Raw genomic sequence first — 23,883 nt, 5'->3', positions numbered from 1 at the left:
ACCCTGATTAACTACTTCATGTTTCCTTATGTAAGGTAGTCTAAGATTAGTGCTAATTGGGGTTGTGAAACCAGTCATAAGTCACGTTAATATTTAGATTTAATTTGCGGGGAGTGCTTCAAGGTTCTATAATAACAGACACAAAAGTCACAAGCTAGTGGCCGGAGGTATTAGAGTGAAGTGAAACCAGTACAAATTGTCTATTTGTCTGTGCAATAAAATGACAGTTCAAAGGCCATACAAAACAGAAATGCATGATCACTGGGGAAGCAGTTCACACATCTGAGGAACTGAAACCCACACCCTATAAGTTTGTATGTTGCTGGGTGGAGTTTACTCTTGTGCAAAATTCAGTTGTGTTTCATTTATGCCAGCTGAACACAGGCTAGTACAGAGAGTACTGTAGTGTCAGTAATGAATGCCTTCTACATCTGTGTGATCCTCAGTTGCTGTGCTGGAGTGAAAGGTAAGGCTGCTAATTCAAATTATTGACTAAAAGAGGAAACTGGTTCTTGGATCAAAAAATAAATAATAGTGATCAGGAGCGGAGATATTCTGTATGGAATAGGCATTGCAGATTTAAATGTTAGCCATGTTTAAAACAGGAATATTGACTGTAGAAGATCATCATGTGTCTTGAACAATAAAAGACTACACACGTTCTAGACGGGATTACTATATTTTGTGATTTAATTGAACAATGGGTCCTGTTATGAAGCTCAGGCATTTTTTGGAGAAGAATGAGATAATTGAAACAGTATAAAACCAAAAAAGACTAACCACAGCAATAATGTATTACTTGGTTTTGTTTGTTACAATCTTTAATCAGCTCTTGTCTTTAATCTACAATCTACACTGCTCTTGTTCACAAACAAGTAAAATAATGAATTATAAAACATATAGTAAAATTTCAGCAATTTCAATCCTAGCTTAATTTTGCACAAATCAATATATACTGTATATATATATATATATAAACAATTATGAACATTATAATTTATTTTTCTATTCTGGAAGATATCGTTAACCCCAGAATGAATTTTCAAGAAGCGATTACATTCTTCTGCAATTTAACTGAAATGTTTGTTTGTTTTAGGTAAAGAGGACTATGGAGGTACTTTGTCGGTAGAAATCTATGGATTTAGTAAGTTTTTCTGCCTATTTAGAAACCTGTTTCTTATAGATGTGTAAATGAAATCAATGAACATGTGTGTATAAAAGTACTATTTGGTAAGGGACAATGTAATGCTGTAGGGAGCAGGACACTTCTTATTCAATCCATGGTATACCTGCATAGATACAACGTGTCAAAGTTGAAATGATAAAAACTACTTGTTGAAAACAATGCCAGCCCTGCTTCTCTTTCTCTTGTGACAGGGATTCCTAGCCCTGTGTACTGGCTCGTGCTGCAGTATGTCTCGCTCTTCAATGGGGTCTGTATAGTTCTGATAGTCATAATGTTATTGGAAATCAGGAGGGCCATGAAGAGACTGGAGATGGCCTGTCTGCCTCGGGCTGGACATCTTATTCCCACCCTGTGAATGGGTGCGCTGGAGAGAGGGAGAAGAGGGACCGACAGAGAGAGATTTGGTTCCAAGCTGCAGAACAGTTCTCCTTTGTGTGTCTTCACTGGAACCAAGCCCATCTATGTGCCCTTCTCCTGGTTCAGGACACTTACTAAATATACTGTACAGTAAATGCAATAGCTGCAACAGGAACAAAAAATACTCTACATGTTCTAGTTCCCCTCTTTATTAAAAAATCGTTTTTTTGTAACTAGTACACCAAAGCAATATACTTTAAAGGATGCATGCGTTGTTCTCCTCTTGTGATAATAGTAAGAATTGAAATGTATGATCTGCATTAGAAAGAAATATACATACTATATATATATACACATACACTGTACAACTAGTTATGTTTTTGTTGGGTTTTTTTTAATACTGTAGTAAAGATTACATGTAAATCAATATTGATTGACTATTTCTTGTATGTGTAGTTTTATTGGTTTTATTTAACTGCTTATATATATATATATATATATATATATATATATATATATATATATATATATATATATATATATATATATATATATGAAAAGAGGACTTTGTCGGTAGAAATCTATGGATTTAGTAAGTTTTCCTGACTATTTAGAAAACCGTTTCTTATAGATGTGTAAATGATATTCAATAAACATTTCATGTGTATACAGATAGAATAATTAGCATTTGCAATAACAGGAAGATCTAAAATGCGTGCTTGCATGTTAGCGTCCGACCGCAGAAAAATGTGTGAATTCACCCTCTGAGAGACCGCCCCTTTCTGACATCATCACCACTCTGTGTGTCCGGGGCAACAACATCCGGTAACTCACTCGCTCGCTCGCTCACTTCCTGTTAGGCACTGCGGAGGAGTTGTGTGTATCGCAGCATTTTAAAAAAAGATAGTGATATTTGTTTTCATTTATATTTTTGGCGTTTCAATTCGGAGAGCCATGTCGGCCCAGAACTCTCTTAACATGAAGCAGCCGCCGATCCAGTCAACGGCCGGAGCCGTGCCGATCCGAAATGAGAAAGGTAAGCGAATCCAGCTCGGGTTAGGTTTAAATCGAGGGCCGGGGATCAGCCTTTGCTATACGGCGTGCACTTGCAGGTTGACAGGGTGGTAAAAAAAAAAAAAAAAAAGTAGCACCGTAGTTTCACACGCTTTTCCACATCAATGGCTGTTTCTGAGAGAACTCGTGTGATGGAGAACCAAGCATATCAATATTCGGTAAGATATCGAGACCGGCGCTGCTTGACCAGGCCTTATCTCCATAAGTATTACTCGCGGATGTAATGAACAGCTTAAAGATTGAAAAACAATGGCGTGCTACCTGGTATTATATCAAGTAATTCAATTTCAAATTAAAATGATGAAATACACATTCACAAACCATAAAAGCTCAGTTTGTTACTTCTGTGTTTATTAGAACAACCCAGCGCATGCTTCGTAGTAACTCTATACTTTTTGCTATATAACTAAACACTAAGTTAACGGTTTTCTTATTTACACTACTGTGTCAACACCTTTCAGGGTCATTATGTGAAAACAATTTTACATGTCAGACTAATACTAATAACAAACCAAGATTATTTTGTAGTGATGGGTCTATCCAAAGTAAACCATTTTGATCATGTCTTGGGTTTGCCAGTAGTCGAATGTAAACAAACGTTATATTTTCATGCAGTGGCCTGGCTGCTGTATGTGGTATTTGAAGTTTAGTGGACATACTTTGGTACTGTAATAAAATGAGGCAAATGTTATATTTTCAAAGCAGTTGTATAACTAAGCTTCTTTCGTGCTATATCGTATGCTTTATTGTGTCAATGTGAGTTGAAGCTATGTTAAGGTGTGTGTGTTGACTCTTAAATCCAAGTTGTAGGTTTTTGTGTGTCAGTAGGTTTATATCCCACAGTGTTTAATCTGTCTGTCGATGTTTCTCTTCCAGGTGAGATTTCTATGGAGAAAGTGAAGGTGAAGCGCTATGTGTCAGGAAAGCGTCCCGATTATGCCCCCATGGAGTCCTCGGATGAAGAAGAGGAGGATTTCCAGTTCATTAAGAAGGGGAAGGATGCTGAGCCAGAGGAGCTGGAAGAGGAGGTGGTCTCGGACCCTCGTCTTAAGCGTCTGCAGAATCGTGTCAGTGAGGATGTGGAGGAGAGGTACAGTACTAGAAAACATTAGTATGTTGCCTCACCATTAGAGATGCAGATTCGCTGCTTCCTTAAATCTCTGACGGGCCTCAAGCTGTATGTACAGTTTGCATATAACCTGTAACTGGTAACTACAATAAAAAAAAAAAATCTTTAGTAGAACATTAACTGAAAAAAAAGATCTTTATCTATACACACACACATTTCCCAAAGCGTCACACTAGAGCTGTTCAATTCCAGATTTGTGAGTAATAATCACCTAATATGAAACATATCGGAGCAATTGATTTTAAAATGACAGACTGTTGTCCGTCTGCCCAACTTCCACAGACTGGCAAGGCACAGGCAGATCGCAGAGCCAGAGGTGGTAATGGAGAGTAGCTCAGAGTCAGAAGAGGAAGGCTGGCTCCCAGACCGAGAGGAGAGCAGTGAGGAGGAAGAGGAAGAAGTGGATGATGAGGTGAGTACTGGCTGGGATAGGCTGTGTTTGGTTGGGTGGTTGGGCAGTAACTGTGGAGGAGGAGATGCTGTAGGTTATGGTTTGCATATTGCCTCTAGTGGAGGTTTGGGGGTTTTGTGATACAGACTGCTCATTCTAATTGTCTACCCCCCCCAAGGAAATCGAACGCCGGCGAGCAATGATGCGCCAGCGTGCTCAAGAACGAAAGAATGAGGACATGGAGATAATGGAGGTGGAGGAGGAAGGTAAATCCGGAGAGGAGTCTGAATCAGAATCAGAGTACGAGGAATACACAGACAGCGAGGATGAGGCTGAGCCCCGTCTCAAACCAGTCTTCATCAGAAAGTAAGAATAAAGTATTATAGTACAATAAGAGGTATAGAGTTAAACCTTCCTGATTGTCATTCCCGTCTTGCAGAGTTCAAATTAAATTTCCTATTATCATGAATATGTGTGGCAAAAGCTTCATTTATTGTGTTGTCTGAAGGGAAGTGATCAAGTTTGGTCAAACTTAGCCTCGGGTACAACCTGGTCCATGTTCTGTAGAAATGCCATCAGTGCTGGTTCTTTAGTTAGCGAGGGTTGTAATGATTAACTTGTATTAATGATGCTTCCCCCTGCAGGAAGGACCGTGCTACAGTAGCTGAGCGTGAGGCAGAGGAGCTGCGTCAGAAGGAGTTGGAGGCAGAGGCAAAGAAGCAGGTGGAAGAGCGAAGGCACTATACACTGAAGATAGTGGAGGAGGAGGCAAAGAAGGAGTTTGAGGAGAACCGACGCACGATCGCTGCACTTGAGGCGCTTGACACAGATGGAGAGAATGAGGAAGAGGAGTACGAGGCCTGGAAGGTCCGAGAGCTCAAACGCATCAAGCGGGACCGGGAAGCTCGTGAAGCGTGAGTATTGAGAGGGTTCTCACTCTTTGATTTTAACTAAGGCTTGATGGTACCCGCCTGTTTCTACATGCTATCTCTGTCCTCCTAGTTTGTAACCTGTGTCCACTCAGTATAGAATTAGCTTTGCATAATGTTGCTGTATAGGTCTGACTGTTTGTTTGTTTTTTGTTCTTTGTGTCCTCAGTATGGAGCGTGAGAAGGCAGAGATTGAAAGATTCCACAATCTCACCGAGGAGGAGCGCAGAGCTGAGCTTCGCTCCAACGGCAAGCTCATCACCAACAAAGCGTCAAAGGGCAAATACAAGTTCCTACAGAAGTACTACCACAGAGGAGCCTTCTTCATGGTGAGTACTGTGCACAGAGTAGGAAGAGCAGAACTGGGTGCAAACTGCAATCCAGAAAACTTCAAAACATGATTCAGAAATGTGCTTGACACATTTAACTTATTAGTTGCTCAAAAAGGGAGACTTGTATGTTTGAACTTGCTTATTGCACATTCGTTTTAGCTTTGTTTTTTTGTTTTTATTTCAAATGGTGCTTTACAAAATAGTACTGTGTTGTCCATCTTTAAAATTTTTTTTTTTTTTTTTTATCTCTTGTGTGATTCCAGAACGAGGAACAGGATGTTTTCAAAAGGGATTTCAGTGCACCCACACTGGAGGACCACTTCAACAAAACCATTCTGCCCAAAGTCATGCAGGTGAGCTGGGTGCAACTGATCTCAGGCTTGACACACAGATAAGATCAGACTGAAGTTCTTTGAGTTTGCTTTTGGGAAGTATAAAGGGACGTTGACTAATTTACTTGGAGAAGTAACGATAGGTTGGAAAGCGGAGCATGTTGACTGAACTCCATTTGAAAGATGGCATGGAAAGTTTGTCTAGACTTGGTACTCAGTGGGGAAGTTGCAGATCGTTGTATGGACAGCTTTATTACAAATTGTTAATATTTTTCTATTTATTTTTAGGTCAAGAATTTTGGCCGTTCCGGGCGCACTAAGTACACCCACCTGGTGGATCAGGACACAACTTCCTTTGACTCTGCCTGGGCTCAGGAGACCGCACAGAACAGCAAGTTCTTCAAGCAGAAGGCTGGGGGCGTGAGGGACGTGTTTGATAGACCTGCTGTCAAGAGGAAGACTTAAGCATCGGAGGAGTGTGTCGGGTTTAAGTTGAAGACTGTCGTGCTGTCAATAGAATCAGATTTCTTGCTGCAGGGCAGTGTGCGTCTCAGACACACCAACTCAAGGATCTGTCCCTCTCCCTCACAAGACTCTGTGAACCAGGCAAGATATCGACTTGGAATACATTTCACTCATGGAAAATGACTTCAATGAAAAAGAGGTTACTTTAAGGAACCCAGGAAAGTCCTTGCTCTGCTGTTTCTGTTTGCTTTGACACTGAGCTACAATGAAGCAGAGACTCTGACAAGATCATACTGCTTTTCCAATGGGACTGAAGTAGCTTTCTTTATCCCCTTATATGATACGTTGAATATTTTCATTGTACTTATGTAGTTTAATTAAAAAAATGACATCAAAATACATGTCTGTTTGCAGTGTGTACTGTAATCTATAGTGGCTGTAGCACAATATATACCCATTATCTGTTGTAAATTTCATGGCCAAGTTAATGTTGTTTGGTTTGGTTTCACAGACCTGAATAAGCATTAATCTTTGATTATCTAATATTGCCTTAGGTTAGGTAGTCCAAGGTCAGTGTAAATTGGAGGCTGTAAACTCACCCTTAAATGTTTTCCACAGGGTACCATCAATAAACCTTGGCTAATGTTAATATTTTTATTTTACACACTTTGTAAAGACCCTTTATTTCCTTAATGATATTTCTTTTGCAAACTAATAATTGCAATGTTTTAAACACGAAGGTCTAAATCCTAAATAAATCAGACTTGCTAATTTTGTGGCAAGTGGAATATTCATTTTGTTTTATTCTGTGTATCTAGGGTGTATTATGAATATTGCTGGTAGAATAGTGAGTAATCTAGTTATTCAGGAAACTGGCAGCCAGATCATATCTTCAAAATATGCACCGAGCCCCATACTTGCATCTAAAGATTACTGATTATTTGTAAACACCTTTGTCTTATGCATTTCTAGATAAGGCGTTTTTAAAACTAAATGCAGCCTTTTTTAGATTTAATTTAGGGAATCAAAAAAGTCTACTGTAAATGTGGTTCAACTTTGCTTAGGTGCTTTAGACATGGTTGCCTACCAGAATTTTATTAATTGGATATTGGACAGGGTAGTACTGCAAGTGAAGATTGCATCATTCTTAAAATCAAATTCACAGCTAAATATGTATCAGATACATTTTTTATTTTGTTTCTTGAAATACAAACATACTCCATTTTTGTCCACGAGCCAGTTAGATCTAATCGAATCATTAAAGTCAGTAAACACCACACTGGTAGAGGAAATGCTGTCCAACAATCAGAGTTTCCTGTCTCCATCCTGCAGAAAAGCAAAACCACCTCAAGACATTTCCTGGTTCTGAATGCTGGGTCCATCTTTGAAAGCAGTTCTCTGGAACCGCAATTGTGTGTCTTGGTATGTGCAGGGGAATCAGTTTGTGAGCGCAATCAGTGCCTCCACCACATTGCCCATGTGTTCCCTCAGACTGCGCTCTGCTACTCCTCGAGGAATCTCCATCTCTGTCATCTGAGAACAGAAGCAGGGTTATGCTTGTTTTCCAAACACTAGATACATAAGAAATACCATCAGTGAACAGGAATGATGGCTTCCACAAACAATCATGATTATCCCTCCCAAGCACTATTCTTTTTGCTATGCCTCCTAAACTCATACTTACAATGAGCTCCACATCATCTTTCTTGATGGTGACCTTGGCCAGCTCTCTCTCTCTGTCAACACAAGTGCAGTTCATTAAAACCTCTTACAGCTGTTAGCATTCACAAACAAAGAAACCCCCATACAGTGCCTGTTACAGTTAGCCTCCAAGTATAGGAGAGATATAACGAGGGCAGCACAGATCAAGATTAAGAAAGACTCCAGCTGTTACTGTGAGGTATTGTTTAGAGATTTAGGTAGAGTTGGGTATAGAGATGCAAACATTTGTACTCGCCTCTCTTGTTTAGCTTTCTGTTCCCTGGACCTTCTGTCTCCGATCACAGACATTGCCTGGAGAAAAGAAATCCAGGAATCTTCAGATAAAGAGCAACTGCTGAGCAGATCATAAATGCAGAGAACAATACTTCTGTGCATATTTGTTAGTTGTATTTCTCATAAAAGGAGCCCAGCATTATTATTATTTTTGTTAATGTTGTATTATTGGAAACTCTTTATTTACACAGCTACTATACAAACACACAATACAACAAACAGTAGTCCCATGGGTTTTTTTTTGGGGGGGGGGGGGGGGGGGGGGGGGGGGGTGTTACTGGTGAAATAAAGAGATTTGTGGTAAATTTGGGAGGTAGTTAACTGTTACATGCTGGAAATGTTAAGAACTACAGTTGAAATTTACTAGATATCTTTTTGTATTCCTCAACTCTGTCTCAGCTGTTTCTCTGTAGTGTCGCTGTAGCAGATTTTTGTTTCCATTCTGGCGTTATATCTATAAACCCCACCTTTTTTTCTCTCTATATAATTATCTAACCGTTTAAAACATTTTTTTTCCTCCACTTGAAATGATCGACACTTCCAGACTTTTGTTCTGGTGTCTATACGTGTTTTATACAGGCAGTAGGCCTCTTCCTCACTCGCCCCGCGTGTCTCCCTGTCTGGCTCATCGCCGGCCTTACCGTTTCCAGGTCAGAACTGGAGATCTCTTTCTCCTCTGCATAATCGGTGACACGCTCCAGATCGGCCGCGCCGCTGTCATGTTTGCGGGGTTTCTCAACCGGTTTTCCCGTGCAGTTCTCGTCGGCTTCCAGTTCTAAATCTACGTCTCCCTCTGCGGCCATGTTTGCAACTATGACTCCGGAACGGAAAAGTGGCGGAACTCTTATTGCATCTTCGGATGGTATTCCAGCGAACACTAGACGTCACGTGATACGAGCGCTGCCCCGGGAACAAACATTACATTGTGTAACATTTCAATTAATGCTTTTCATTGGATGCTCACTTTCTTGATCAACGCACAATATTAATACTAATAAAAATGCATTTGAAAAACATCTCTAAGAATCTGGAATATTGTCCAGTGTGTACAAGAAACATCTGGACGAGTAATGGTTCCTGAAGTCTGTGGTAGAATACCACGTCTAGATATACAGGAGAACATTGCTTCTAGCAACAGGAAAAGCTGATATGTAAGACAAGAAATGTCAGGTTAATGATGCTGTATAGAGCTCAGCACATTATCAGTACTGTTTTTTCTGCAGTGGATGATTTAAGTGCAGTTTCTGCACTGCCTATTCCTGTCTCCTAAGAGGCTTAAGTGGCAGGATTTTTTTTAATCAGGTTCATTTCCTAGAGTTTAGAGGCACAAAGGGTACATCGTGCCCACCATCCTGATAATTGGCTTTGCAATTTGCAGAGACACTTCACTTAAATTATAAGTCAGCTTGAACCCCCGCCCCTACCCCAGATAATTGCTCCCTGGGAACACAGCTCCCACTGTGGCAGCTCCCAGAGGAATGGTGCTAGAGCTGGGGAGACACGTCTGTTTGAAAATCAAGCAGTTCATTTTGGTGTATGATTAACCCCTCTGCCTCTGCTGACCTCTGAACTTCACACCAAATCGTGTCTCAGTCTGGGCTGTGATGCTGTCTCGCTGCATCCGGGTCCAGGTAAGAAGCAGCGCCTCTGTAGACAGGCAGACAGGCAGCATGGGATTGTGTGAACTTTGTGTATTAGTGACATGTGCACACTGGTGAGGGTCATTTCATTGCAACTCTCTCGGGTCCTATTGGTAAGCTTGCTATTGTAGCTAGATGTAGGTTTGTGGATTCTATTGGTGCTTTTTGTATGGTTTGCAATTTGGGTAAGTTTACAGTTTATGTTGTATAGTTTGACAGAAGCAGGTGATCTCTGCTTTGGATGAGAATGAAGTTGGCTTGAAGTCTTTTTTTATTTGATATATTTAATCTGTAAACCACAAGATAAATGGGGAGCGAAAAGTAAAGATGTTTAGTTGTAAAACTCCTTTTTGTCCTTTTTGTCCTGAGTTATGATTCCTGTTATAGTGAGCAGTGATTGTTTAAGATGCACACCTGGTTGTTCATAGTTAGTCCCTACTCCTGCTAAACACTCCCCCCCCCCAGCACTGTGTCCTTACTTAACGAGGGACTCGTGTTATAACGAAGGTGATGGTAATAGGATTTAATTTGTTTGGCGCTAAGGAGCTAGCTCTTTATTTCCACCTGGACAATAGTTTGATGCACTTTGTAAATTCAGCTCACACACTAGTGAGAATTACAACAGGATTTACACATATGGTATGCAATAGATTATTTTATTTGTGATTCAAGTTTCTAGGATTTCAGATGCATGTTTCTAAGTGTTGATGAATTCATTCACCTGTCTCCACTCCAGAGCAGTCAAACCTGGCCTCATGGGAACCGGTTTGCCCAGTAAACTTCTAATTGACTATAACAGGTCAAGCTTAGATTGTGTGGCTCAGAGGAGATTAGGGATCTAAATCAAACAGGCCCACCCTGGATTGACTGGGATTGAACTGGCATAAATCGGATAGTGTGTTTGTGCTTACGCTGTGTGTGACAAGTAATTCTGAACACTGTTTGCACTTGTACTGGGAGCACTAAACTGTGTGGCCCCACTTTAACTGCAATAACAGTGTTATTATAATGACCTGACTAAAACATTCCTATACCCATGATGTTAATGAGTTCTTATAATTATCACGAAAATCTATCTGAGGACTGTGCTGCCTGTTTACTTGACAACAGCAAGATGAGAGCCATTTGCCAGACAAGGGATTAATCACACCCCCCATGGCGTAATCTATCCCTGTTCTATTAAAGCTTCTTTGTTTGGTAACAGGTTGTGATGCTGTTGTTTCCTAACTGCTTGGCTTCACTGAATTCCACACAATATTGTGTATATTATCTGTAATGTGGCTTATGGGCGGTAACCCAAGGAGACTGACCAGGGTTATGTGATTAAGACTGGGAGGCGGTGTAGTCTAGTGTTTAGAGCTGGGGACAAGGTGACAGTGTGGTCTAGTGTTCAAGCTGAGGGACTAGGAAGCAGTGTGGTGTAGTAGTTATAGGTGAGGCATGCAGTGTGCCCGAGTGCAACGGTAGGCATCCTTGGCCCATTCCATTCCAATGTCCTTCATTATTTAATTGATCTTCAGCAGGGTCTAAAGAAATACATGTGAGGAACTTGTTGAAAAGTTCTGCAATGGAATGGACCAGAAGAGTCATGGTTGTCTTAGCTGAGGACTGACAGATCACTGCACCTCGAGTTATAGAAACAAGCAGACATCATCCACGGCTACATAAGAAGGGTTGGCTGCTGTCAAAGCTCATTGGCTGGAGGCATCTGCTGTGATAATTCTAGGTTGCAAATTCTTTCATAACATGCAACCCCCATTTACCACCTTTTCTTTTAATTCAATTTCATGTGTGTGGTTTTCATGTGTGATCTCTTGCACTGGTAGCTAAAGGTTGTTAAAAATGGTGGAGCATTGCGAGTCGTAATATGCAAAATCACTACTTAGATTAATCCGATTAAGTCTAAAGAGAAATCCTGCTGTGCGTCCTGGCCCCTGAGTTGCTGAACCCCTCTCTGATGTGGCTGCAGTGACAGATGGTCTGACACATGGTGCTGTAGTCGGACTAGCTAATCTCCCTGGTTTGAGCACAGAGGCTGGGGGAAGGGGGTGGGCTGGTTAGCTGTCCTGCAGACTCGAATGGGTGCTTCAGGAGGATCTGCAGCAGGTTCAATTCATGGACCGGTCTACATTCTCAAGGTCTGTTTTGCACACGGTTCTTCCAAGCGTCTCGCTCTCTTGGGTTACTCTCAGAAACTGCGTTTTGTCTTTGGATTTGAGAGCCAGCCGCAAAGGAGGCCCACCAGTCGAGCTGTGTCCTGTGGGAGGGGAAGTATCGCTGCATGAACTGGAGACTCCTGGGTGCTGGCAGTGTGTGGCACTCCTGCAGTCAGCTGTGGAATTGGAGGATGTTTTGCCTGCACCTGGGCTGGATTTCAGCAGAGTTTTTCAGTTTTCCCTTGTGAGCGAGGCATTTGAAGAGTTGGAGGACTTTTTTTTCTGGAAGCCTTTAATGATAATCTGAGGGATAATCTCAGCGATTCTCTTCTCTTCATTCACCTGACAAGCTGACAAGCGCTCTCCGGCAGGATGTAGGGTTTTGGAGAGCTTTCTGAAAGTGAGGATCCAGGATGTCCACTGCCCAGGCGCTCCGACGCAGCGGGCTCTGCCGCTACTTCATTAACGCAGTGGCCTATCAGGTGAGAGAGGAAAACCCTGTTCCGTATTTAAATTGGTGCTGACATGCTGGGGAGTGTTAGGGTACGGTCAGGAGTGTGGGTTCAGTGTAGTAAGTAGAGTGGAAAAACGATCATACCTTGTCCTTATATGTTGATGTTATATAAGTTAGCTGTATACATTGGAACAGGTTAGAAGGTGGCCAGCAGACCTGAGGTCAATCACAATTATAATTATTATTAATTAGTCATTTAGCAGGCGCTTTTATCCAAAGTGACTTATAGAGACTCAGGGTTGAATTTACAATAGGACCTTGGTTTTACATCTCATCCGAATAAATACAATCACAATTACAGCCTGCCTTCCTCACTGATAGACTCCCAGCATCAGCAGGGAATTGATTTGATGCCCAGTGTTATCTAAATAATCTCCTGACTCAGACAGCAAGAACTTTAATTCAGACAACACAAACCCAGACTAGATGACTCCTGTTGCTGAAAGGATTCTAGTTCTCATGCCAGCCCGGCGCGTTAGCCACAAGGTGCTGCTTTATGTTTTTGTTTTTTTTAATGGCTTTATTAAAACACATATATGATAAGGGTCACCAGTGACTCACCTACTAAGGCACTGCTGTGTTGGGTGACTCATGTAAACAGGAGCTTGACGGTTCGAATCCTGGACGCGTTGAGTTGCTGGGGGCCCTTTGCATTCCCACAGGCTAAGGAAGGAAAACTGTGTGGGTTGGTCTACCACACTGCACCACAGCGACCCTACTGGTTAGTCTCCAGACATGACCAGCATGTGGTTTTTATTCCATGAAGTGCCTGGCTCAGTGTCTTCCTACAATGTGGCACTAGGGTTGTTGCAGTTCAGTTTCTTGTAATATCTGCTAATATTCTTTGAGCTTGCTAGTGCAGAGCTGTGGTGGACACCAAGGTGCACTGCAATAGGCAGCCATATATATAACCATATATTCTAGTGTTTACATACAGTGACACTGTGTTTCCATCCTTGTCCAGGTATGTTGCTGCTGTGGCCCTGCCCCATGCTCCCTGTGCTGTTCTTGCTGTCCGTCCATTAAAGCGTCCTCCGGAACACGGGTCATGTACACTCTGTTCCACATCTTGGCCTGTGCTGTCAGCTGTCTCATGCTGTCCAGGACTGTCTCAGAGGCAGTGCGAGAAAATGTGAGCAAAATCACCTCCTCCATTCCCTGTGTGTGGTTATGTATCTGTGGGAGTGCTTGTGTTTGACATTGTGTGCATTTGTAAGGAACAATGGAGAGTGCTCCGAGACAGCAGGCGACAAGAATGAGGAGCTCTGTTTGTAAGTGCACTGTGCATTATTATTAATAGTTGCATGATGAAAAGTATGAACATATTAAAATGAGTGGCATCTCAGCAGTCTCTTACTCAGGTAAATCAGTAAGGAGAGATATTCAGGCAGTGTTAGTGTGCTGGAGCCTGTGTCATAGTGTTCTTGCAATGTTAGTGTGCTGGAGCCTGTGTCATAGTGTTCTTGCAATGTTAGTGTGCTGGAGCCTGTGTCATAGTGTTCTTGCAATGTTAGTGTGCTGGAGCCTGTGTCATAGTGTTCTTGCAGTGTTAGTGTGCTGGAGCCTGTGTCATAGTGTTCTTGCAGTGTTAGTGTGCTGGAGCCTGTGTCATAGTGTTCTTGCAGTGTTAGTGTGCTGGAGCCTGTGTCATAGTGTTAGTCCTCTGTGTTCCAGGTGCCTTTCTACTCCTTGATCTGTGAGCACATGCAGGGCACTCAGGACTGTGACATTCTCGTTGGCTACTCGGCTGTGTACCGGGTCTGCTTCGGAACCGCCTGCTTCTATCTGCTGCTGGCCGTCTTCCTCATCAACGTCAAGTCCAGCCAGGACTACCGGGCCCTCATACAAAACGGGTCAGTGCCGGAACACGTCCTGCCGCTCATTAAACTGTGCTTAGACGCTGAAGTTACAGGGTAACTGCACAAGCACACATGTACTGATTTCTTCAGCAGTTACTACCCGATTTACAAGAATAAGTCCTCATTCATTTGTGACTGGGTGCAATTAATTAAGCAACAGCAGAAGTGCAATGCACTGCAGGTAAGACTCTATTCATTTGCATTGCCAAGCAGGCAGTATTGTGTATTTCACTAATAAAGTGGAGGATGGATTCATAAAGGATTAGATGATTCCATGACAGAGCCACTTCAAAGCTCTTCACAATAAAACCTTTTTTTAAAAGCCAGTAAAACTATTAACAGATAAATATATATATATAAAAAAATACATGTAAAAGATAAAGTGAATGAGTAGCAATAATCATTTTGATTTGATGAACACATTATGTATTACTATTAATTGTACTTGAAATAGTTTCAAATTGAATCTGTTTATTGCACACATGGTTGATTTTCCTTAAACATTATTTCCTAGCTGTAAGTTAAATAAATGATCTCATATTGTTAAACGTGCACTTTTCTGTTTGTCTTATGTCTGATGGAGCTGGTTATGATCATGTAAGGGGAGAATATATCCGTTACTGTCCTTGATTGTGCTCTCAATCTCTGCAGTTAACATGTTTCAGGATCTGCAGCACGTCACCTGATAAGTGTGACCCACGCTGAAAACCTATTCTCTGTTTAAGAGCATTGAAAGAAATTCTGCCATGTAGAGGTTCTAGGGCGTGTCCCGTCTCTCCAGGAGGAGAGCTTCATGAGTCAGGGTCTCGCTGTGCTCTCAGAGCAGCATGTGTTGCGATGGTCAGTCTCCGCTCAGCATTCTCTCTGCCTGTCTCTGTGCTGCAGGTTCTGGTTTCTGAAGCTGCTTATGCTGATTGGGATGTGCGGTGCTGCCTTCTTCATCCCCACCGAATCCTTCCTCCACGGTGAGAATGCATTATCTAACAAACTACCCTTTTAAAAGATGAGCACTCCTATCAATTCAATATAAAGTCATGTATTCCGATTTTGGGACAGTTATTCTTACTAGTTTCAATTTATACCACGTTTACCTGTGCCGGTGCTAAGCATTAGCATGCTTTTTCCCATGCTTTGCAAACACGGAGGGAAGAAAACTATAGTTTGAGTTGTTTGACTATTAAACAAAATCATTTAGTTTTTTTAATGTTCTTGTAATTAAGGAATTTTACATGGTGCACAAGGTCCCCTTGTGGCTACATACTGTAACTGCTCATGTATTAAGGAATTTTTATTTAAAGTGAATGTAAAATTACTTTTTCACTGCAACAGTCAGAGTAGTTTGCCAAATAACAGATTTATTGTGGTCAAGTGATTTTACCCAGAAACCTACAGTGAAATGAGATGGCTGCTTAAACTAGCACACTTCTTATACTCGAGCACCAGGGGGCAGCAGAGCTGTAACCTACACCTACAGTATGAGAGCTATGGTATTTTTTTCTCTGCCTGATCCTCATACTCACTGTATCTGTCTGTTTCAATGTGTTTCTGCTCCCACATTTGAATACAGTGATACAAGCAAGGGGCAAACTCTGCCCTGAGTTTGTAAAGTGCTCATACTGTTGGGACAGATTTGTAAACTCCATCCAAGTCATCAGTTTTTTTTTTGTTTTTTTTTTTGGTATCCCCTAGCCTGGCACTATGTTGGCGTTGCTGGTGGATTTTCCTTCATCCTCATCCAGCTGGTCCTGATCACAGCGTTCGCTCACACCTGGAACAAGAACTGGTGAGGGGGCTTCTCTGAATTACGAGCGTGGACCCATCCTTTGGGTTTGCTTCATTTCACAGCATATTGGGGAGTGATCAGGGGTTCCTCTGTCACAGGAGTGCCACTCAGTGAGATTGTACTTCGACTGCAGTTTAACTGCATTATAACAGCAGACAACGAGAAAGCAGGGCCGGCACCAAGTGGGGGCTTGAGGGGGTCCCCCAGTTTAGATCTAGTGCCCCCCCTCCCCCAGTTCAGATCCCAGATTGAGATAAAAATATATGACAAGTCATTCATAAAAGTGAAGTTAAACACAAAAATCTAACTGTAATGTGTGCTATTTTGTGGACAGTTTCTAAGGCTGTGTAGTTTTTGTAATTTTAGTACCAGTATACCAGTATACTCCCCATTAGCAACCCCCTCTGCAGCCGGGCCTGCGAGAAAGTGAACTGAAGTTTCATAGCTACTGATAGACATCCTCAGGCTATCTCACCCTGCCCTTTACAATGCAGTGTTTGCAGTTGGTTTTGATGAAGTGAGGAATGGCTGCTGTTGATTTACAAGGGAAGGGGAAAAAGAAAAATCACAGCATCGTAACTGAATCATTCATACCATTGTTTGTCAAGGCTGTCTGACGTCATCCATAAAATAAAATCTGCAAAGCCTTTGTTCGATTTAAATACTCTGTCAACGGCTCACAAACAACCAGTAATACATTACAGGTGTATAGCTGTTCTAAAAAGCCTTTGGAAGCGCTATGTGGTTGAATCTCCTTTCAACTGAGAGCCAAGAAGATGATTCTTTAATCTTGAAAGACAGCACAGTCATCAATCACAGGTGCAACAGAGGCCCTGTATCCACATAGGAGTGGAGATTCCATAGAAATAATAACTGTTGTTTCATTGTAAATACTATAGTATATTTTAGGATATTGTAGCACCAGGTTTAATAGATACAATCAATTGATTAGGTAGGACGTGATCATGGCTTTAATAGGCTGGTTCAATTTAGTAACAAAGGGAATGGTTGGACTGCAACGTGCTAAACCGGTACTTTAGCAAAATGGAGCCAGTCCATGTGATCCTTGAGCCTCATTGTGCATTAAGAACTCAGTGATGTTGGATGTTGCCATGACGAATAACTCAGGCGTTCCACGTGTGAAAGAACACTCTGACCTCACTTGGTAATGTGCTGTACAGAACCAGTACAGATCTTCTTTAAGTTCCATAGAGACGGCCATCTCATCCCACTCTCTGCTCGCTACCCCTCCCGGCCAGGCACCTTGCAGCCAGATATTCCCCATAAACATCAGCACACTGCAGACCCTTTCCCACTGCAAGAATCTCAGTACATATTTTACAGCTCCTGGCAGCTTAAAATGTTCCAAGCGCAGCAGGCTTTCAAGGTGATTTGGAGTGCTTCCAACTAAAACAAACTTTGTAAGGGATCCCTGTGCTGTACTGCTACCAGCCAGACACCAGCCTGAGAGAGACTGGCCTTTACTGTTACTGCGTGTCAGTTGCTTGGTGGTTAGGTGCTGGGCTGCAGTGTTGGAGATCGTGGGTTTGAGTAGCTCAGTGGTTAGAGAACTGGGCTGCAGCGTGGAAGGTAGTGGGTTTGAGTAGCTCATTAACTAGTGAAATGGGCTGCAGGTTGGAAGGTAGTCTAAACTGTTTTTCTCTTTCCCTGTAGGCTGACTGGCGCAGCAGAAGACAAGCGGTGGTACTTGGCGGTTCTTTGCGCCACCCTGATGTTTTACATCATCGCCTCGTCAGCCTTCTCCTTCATGTACAAATACTACACCCACCCTGCCGGCTGCCAGCTCAACAAGGCCCTGCTGATTACCAACCTGGGCCTGTGCATGTTCATGTCCTTCATCGCGGTCACCCCCTGCGTGCAGCTCAGTGAGTCTCCCATACTGCAGCGAGGGGCGAGGGCATGAGGGTGGGATCTGAACCTCAATAAAGGTTTTCTTTCAACCAGTTTCCACTTTTCAAAACACTACAATAAGTGTTGGAATTCAAATGTCATTTTGTTCTATTTGAGCTCAGATATAAGTGGGTTCTAGAAATCAAGGTGCTGTACTTTGGGCTGCTCCTCAGGCTAGTGGTCAGGAGTCACAGTGCTTTAATGGGAATGGAATAGTCAGGCTAGTAGTACCTTGGGGTAGCGTTTTCTTCCTGGGTCATGCTCCACCTTCCCACCATGAAATCTTAACTACAAGGGCGGTTATTTCTTGTGCAGAGACCTGTCACAGCTGACACTAAACTGATTTATTGCGGTAATTTCAAAAGGGGGTTTGCAAGACATTTCTTGCCTGAAACAGCAGGCTGGGAGGCGATGCCGTGCCTTTCAGGCATCCATAGCAGAGCAATTGTTAATTGTCTTTGTATCAAAGCGCAGACACGGCAAAACCTGTTTTGTGATTTCAGAACAGCCACGGTCTGGACTGCTGCAGGCGTCCATCATCAGCTGTTACGTCATGTACCTGACGTTCTCCGCACTGTCCAGCCGGCCTCCAGAGAGAGGTACGTAACTGAAACCTGTCAATGTCACCCCCCCCCCCTCCCCCCCACACCTTCAACACACCGGTACCTGTCACTGTCTCACCTGGAATTTCAAACACAGCAATTGCTTTGAAATGTATTTCACGTAATGATGTTAATAATGGCAACCGTAACAGTTTGATGAAATCAGTTTAATAATGTGAAAAATGTGCCCCTCCCAAGCCTGTGGGCAATAGAACTCATTTCCCAGCATTCTCGATTTATGATCCGTTGAAGAAATTCCTCCTGTTTTTTTTCTGTCAACATGTACTGCACTCATAAAAAGAGTTTGCAGGGTGATGAGCCCAGGTCCATTTTTATGAGACCTGTTATTGCATGATATTCCTGCCACAGCACTGAGATGATAAAGCAATGCATTACCAGTGTGTAGTGTTAGTTAATACCATTGATACCAGTACATCAAAATATGAAACTATTCTTCCAGTGGCAAATCTCATTTGTAGAGGACCATCGGGTCAGGGGGCATCGGTGCAGAAAAACGGGCCATGATTTTCAGTGACGGGCCAGTTTAGAGAAGTCTAATACTGAGCATAACACTTAAATAACCCCTAACCGTAATCTTAATTAAGGTCAGGGTTAGGGTTAGGGTTAGAGATAGGGCAATGGCTCAAAGAGAATGTTTCACATGGAGTACAGTTTTACACTGGCCTGTGTTTGTGCACCAGGTACAGAGTATGGCCCGTCTTTCTGCACTTATTCCAGGATAGGGATTACTGCAGAGCAGGCAGAGAGCAGTGACCCTGTATCATGACCTGATTTACCCACCTCCGTGGGGACAGGGCCTCTTTTTCAGGGGAGTCTTTTCATCAGTAGGAGTCTCTTGCAGTCGGGAGATAGGGCTGTTCCTGACAGAGAAGACTGTAATTGTGTCTGCTGTCCTCGGGGAGTTTGGGTAGATGCACTGACTTGTTACAGAAACAAAATGTAAAGTTATTACTGCGGCTTACCAAGGTTCAGTCTTACCCGACTGCCATCTCTCCAGGTCATCTCTAAGGTGGCAGCCTTACTCCTTATCTCTTTTGCGCTCCTTGCTGTTGAGTGGAATGACTCTTGTGGGGTGAAGGTGACAGGTTTATCCCGCTGTGCCATTGCAGTCCCTCGCTGTGCCATCGCAGTCCCTCGCTGTGCCATCGCAGTCCCTCACTGTGCCATCGCAGTCCCTCGCTGTGCCATCGCAGTCCCTCACTGTGCCATCGCAGTCCCTCGCTGTGCCATCGCAGTCCCTCGCTGTGCCATTGCAGTCCCTCGCTGTGCCATCGCAGTCCCTCGCTGTGCCATCATAGTCCCTCGCTGTGCTGCTGCCCACTGCTTACGATGGTTGGATCCGAATTCCTGCGTTGCGTGTCAAGGCTGCTGATAAACCCCTATAATTAGCTCATGTTTTCATTTGCAGGACTTGCTCTTTTCAAACTGCGCAGGAATGCCCTGATATGCGTTTTATTATTGCTAGTTTACAGTACAGTACATTTATTTTATTATTGCTAGTTTACAGTACAGTACATTTGGCCTTTCTAGGAAAAACTTATTTAGTTTAATTTCTTCTCAATGACAGTTTTGCTTGCACTACCATTTGACTTCTCATTGAAGGAACCAAGGCAAGAAATAAACCATTATGCAAGTTCTACCTTAATGTTTATTTGAACTGGTAGCATAATGTTCTATATCACTGTATGAGGATGTAGTAGCTCTGATGTTGTTTGGTACCCTAGCAGTAGTGTAAAAATGAAATAAGCTATGCATTGGCACATCCTAGAGCATTATTTGAAGCAGTAATATTGTTGGTGATTTGAATTGCAGTGGAGCACCAGGGCCGGAACATGAGTGTGTGTTTCCCGATCGTCAGTAAAGACGGGCAGCAGACTGAGGACAATGTAGTGGCCATCATAGGAGCCACCATCATGTACTGCTGCGTGCTCTTCGCATGGTAGGTAATGTAGTGGCCATCATAGGAGCCACCATCATGTACTGCTGCATGCTCTTCGCATGGTAGGTAATGTAGTGGCCATCATAGGAGCCACCATCATGTACTGCTGCGTGCTCTTCGCATGGTAGGTAATGTAGTGGCCATCATAGGAGCCACCATCATGTACTGCTGCGTGCTCTTCGCATGGTAGGTAATGTAGTGGCCATCATAGGAGCCACCATCGTGTACTGCTGCGTGCTCTTCGCATGGTAGGTAATGTAGTGGCCATCATAGGAGCCACCATCATGTACTGCTGCATGCTCTTCGCATGGTAGGTAATGCGGCCGATGGCTGGCTAATTTCTAGTATCATTTTGAATGGGGTCTGGTTGAAAGCAATGGACTTTATTTCTCTGTGTCTATTCTTTTTTTTAATTCCTCTCCTCTCCCGGCAGCAATGAAGCCTCTTACTTGGCCGAGATGTTTGGACCTTTCTGGATGATTAAAGTTTATAGATACGAGTTCCAGGTAAGAGAGGGTCACGCTGCAGTGTTTTTGTCCTAGCTGAGATTTGGCACAGTGCTTAGAGATGCTGAATGGCTATGTATTGCAGTTGCTGTTTGTTGTTGGGAAAGTTAAAACTGAATGTCTTTGCACACCACTAATTCTGTTTAGAGTAATCTCTCTCTCTTTCTCTCTCTCTCTCCAGAAAGCCAGCTGCTGTTTCTGCTGCCCCGAGGAAGATGAAGGTGAGTAGTTAGAGAGGAGAGTGTCAGTTTGAACGCTGTCTTTACAGTAGTGGTCTGGGAGGCCTGAGTCTTTTCCCTGCTATAGAGCCCGGTGTAGGGCCCTAATCTAATCTGAAAATATCAACTCAGTGGTTGTTATTTGTAAAGTGTTTTTGAAAAATAAATATCTTTCATTTCTGCTTCCTATACATTTTTGGGGGTGCCACTTATACACACTGCTGTTAGACAAGGGGTCTGTGTGTGACGCTGTTTTTCTCTTGCCCCAGAGCAAGTGTTTGAGGTGGACGAAGACAACAAGGGCGGTCAGAAGGTGATCCACAACGAGACGGACCGCGTGGCCTACAGCTACTCCTTCTTCCACTTCGTCTTCTTCCTCGCCTCGCTCTACGTCATGATGACCCTCACCAACTGGTTCAGGTAAAAGGCACCCTGTTGGAAATAAGACTCCTACTGCATAGCTGCATCACCCATTCCAGGTTTTACTGTAAGCAGGTAAGCTTGTGTGGTCTATTAAACTCCCAGGGATCAGGAAGGGGTCAAACTGCAATGCAATGGGAGTTTTACTTCCATCCCTGCACTCACTCTAATGATAGGGTAGGTCCTAAATGTTTAAACTGGTGTGTCAAAATACTGATTGAGCGAGAAGCATTCTTCTCAGAAGTGTTTGAAATGCGCACCGCCCCTTGTCTAAAGCACATGAAGTCATTTTTTATTCTGAGTGTCTAAATAGAGGCAGGTTCGTTTGTTGCTGCTCTAGCCAGGGGTCATAACTACACAGGATACAAGTCCTGAGTCGGGTCAAAGGTTGAAAGCTGTTTGTCATCAAGGTGTCTGACCAGGGAAATGGTGTGACCTCCAGGGAGCAGCGGCCCTTTGATTCCAGTCCGCTCCTGTCCGAGTCCCTTGCAAATGAAAAATTCAAAATACCATATGAGTGATTACCAGAGAAACAGGGGTATTACATCCACTGTTTAGATCACCAGCTACCCCTCCCCATGTCTCTCTTATAGAACCAGGTTGAGATATTATACACATCTTTCATGTTTCTGTACATCTTTCTTAATATCTGTCTTGGTTTTCCTAATCCAGTCTTCCCGTCTTGTTTGGAATTTCATCTGGGGTGTGTTTTCTCCCTTTCTCAGCTGCAGGGCTAGGATTTAAGGAAGACACATTATTGGAAGACAGGAAAGTGTAACTAGAATTAAAATGTGCTAACGTGTTTTAAATCTCCTCTGCATGTGTAGTTAGGCCATTTGAATTGTGGTTAATCAGAACCACACTTCACCAGCAGGAGTTTGTCTCCCTCTCAGTAATCCCAGTTTACAGTACAGTCCAATAAGACAGCTGTGTGTTTGTCACTCCCCTCTGATTCCAGCTACGAGACGGCCGTGCTGGAGACCACGTTCACCCACGGCAGCTGGTCCACGTTCTGGGTGAAGATGTCATCGTGCTGGGCCTGCGTGGTGCTCTACCTGTGGATCCTGCTGGCCCCGCTGTGCCGCTCGGAGCCCGAGACTCGGCCCAAACGCACCCGGATCAAGGTCAGGCGCTCCACCAGCCCATCTCGAGGCACCAGGGAGGACTGCTCTGTCTTTACCAGCCACAGCCTGTGAAGCCAAAGAGAAGCAAATACACCACCAGGGACTGAAGCAAATTCCCATTTGAATTCCACTTTAAGATCCTTGCGAAAAGAAACCGCAGTTCCAGTCGGTCGTGCACGCTTTAAAACAACAGTGCAATTACAAGACTCGGTTATCGTAAGCAGGATAATGAGGGGGGATAATGAGAAGGGAATCACTTTCATCAGCTCTTTCTTCAAAGCTGCCCTCTCTTACGGTTTTGTGGTTTTGTTTTGGTTTTTTTAATGAATAAATTCATTTTTTAAAATCACTCAACACACAATGTTGATGGGTTTTTTGTGGGGTTTTCTTTGTTTAATTGAACCAAAAACAAATGTGCATTTCAGAGTAACCCCCGGTTTATCTATTAAAAGGAATGCAGCTACAGCAAAGGGTTTACATGAATGTTTGTTTGTACAGTTTTACCCTTTTAAATACCTGAACATTTTAAAGTAAAGATACACCTGCCCAAGGGGGACTGGCTATTGAATGGATGACTATTGAGGGTTAGTGAACTATGTCAAATCTGTACAGTTATAGATTAGACTTTACTGTGTGTAAAATGCATTGTTATAGTGCAATATTTCTACAGAATGCACTTTTTTAAACATTTCAGATCCTTAGAAAATGTATTGTAATAGTTGTGACAGAATCTAAAGTTGTTGTTTTTTTTTGTAAAATTTTAAATACATTTTTTTTTTAAATTACAAATAATGGCTTGTGTGGTGGAACCCATAACCCGATCCTGCCAGAATTTCATATCCTGTTTCAGCCACAGGTCTTTAGCCTGTTTAATCCATGTTGCTTCAGCATAAACCTTTATTAAAAATAATATTCTGTCAAGAAGTAGAGTTTTACATCTTTTATATATATATATATATATATATATATATATATATATATATATATATATATATATATA

General features: G+C 42.7%; 3 protein-coding genes across 4 annotated transcripts; 2 read left to right on the top strand and 1 right to left on the bottom strand.

Annotated features, from left to right (window-relative positions):
- Positions 1 to 2,317: 2,317 nt before the first annotated feature.
- Positions 2,318 to 6,989, top strand: LOC117429082 (microfibrillar-associated protein 1-like). The gene is made up of 8 exons (XM_034048255.3): positions 2,318 to 2,579; positions 3,494 to 3,707; positions 4,029 to 4,158; positions 4,316 to 4,503; positions 4,782 to 5,051; positions 5,236 to 5,395; positions 5,662 to 5,751; positions 6,019 to 6,989. Exons 1-8 carry the CDS (start codon positions 2,498 to 2,500, stop codon positions 6,193 to 6,195), a joined length of 1,311 nt encoding a protein of 436 aa, XP_033904146.1. The 5' UTR covers positions 2,318 to 2,497; the 3' UTR covers positions 6,196 to 6,989.
- A 122-nt stretch (positions 6,990 to 7,111) lies between these two features.
- On the bottom strand, positions 7,112 to 9,037 carry LOC117429083 (huntingtin-interacting protein K-like). Its single transcript, XM_034048256.3, has 4 exons — positions 8,832 to 9,037; positions 8,153 to 8,208; positions 7,880 to 7,931; positions 7,112 to 7,728 (listed from the first exon to the last, which is right to left on the bottom strand). Exons 1-4 carry the CDS (start codon positions 8,991 to 8,993, stop codon positions 7,633 to 7,635), a joined length of 366 nt encoding a protein of 121 aa, XP_033904147.1. The 5' UTR covers positions 8,994 to 9,037; the 3' UTR covers positions 7,112 to 7,632.
- Positions 9,038 to 9,688: 651 nt separating this feature from the next.
- Positions 9,689 to 23,799, top strand: LOC117429442 (serine incorporator 4-like). Of its 2 annotated transcripts, none has more exons than XM_058998866.1 (12): positions 9,689 to 9,821; positions 13,465 to 13,632; positions 14,175 to 14,353; positions 15,245 to 15,324; positions 16,049 to 16,142; positions 17,817 to 18,028; positions 18,557 to 18,652; positions 20,489 to 20,615; positions 21,049 to 21,121; positions 21,303 to 21,342; positions 21,609 to 21,759; positions 22,718 to 23,799. In XM_058998866.1, the coding sequence occupies exons 1-12, from the start codon at positions 9,795 to 9,797 to the stop codon at positions 22,953 to 22,955; spliced, it is 1,485 nt and encodes a 494-aa protein (XP_058854849.1). In that variant the 5' UTR covers positions 9,689 to 9,794; the 3' UTR covers positions 22,956 to 23,799. The 2 variants fall into 2 exon arrangements, with proteins under 2 accessions (XP_058854849.1, XP_058854848.1); XM_058998865.1 differs by lacking the exon at positions 9,689 to 9,821 and adding an exon at positions 10,956 to 12,468.
- Positions 23,800 to 23,883: the final 84 nt, after the last annotated feature.

The sequence above is a fragment of the Acipenser ruthenus genome, chromosome 24 (genome assembly GCF_902713425.1).
Source record: "Acipenser ruthenus chromosome 24, fAciRut3.2 maternal haplotype, whole genome shotgun sequence".
Taxonomy (NCBI): Eukaryota; Metazoa; Chordata; class Actinopteri; order Acipenseriformes; family Acipenseridae; genus Acipenser; species Acipenser ruthenus.
This window is presented reverse-complemented; position numbering and strand designations above follow the sequence as displayed.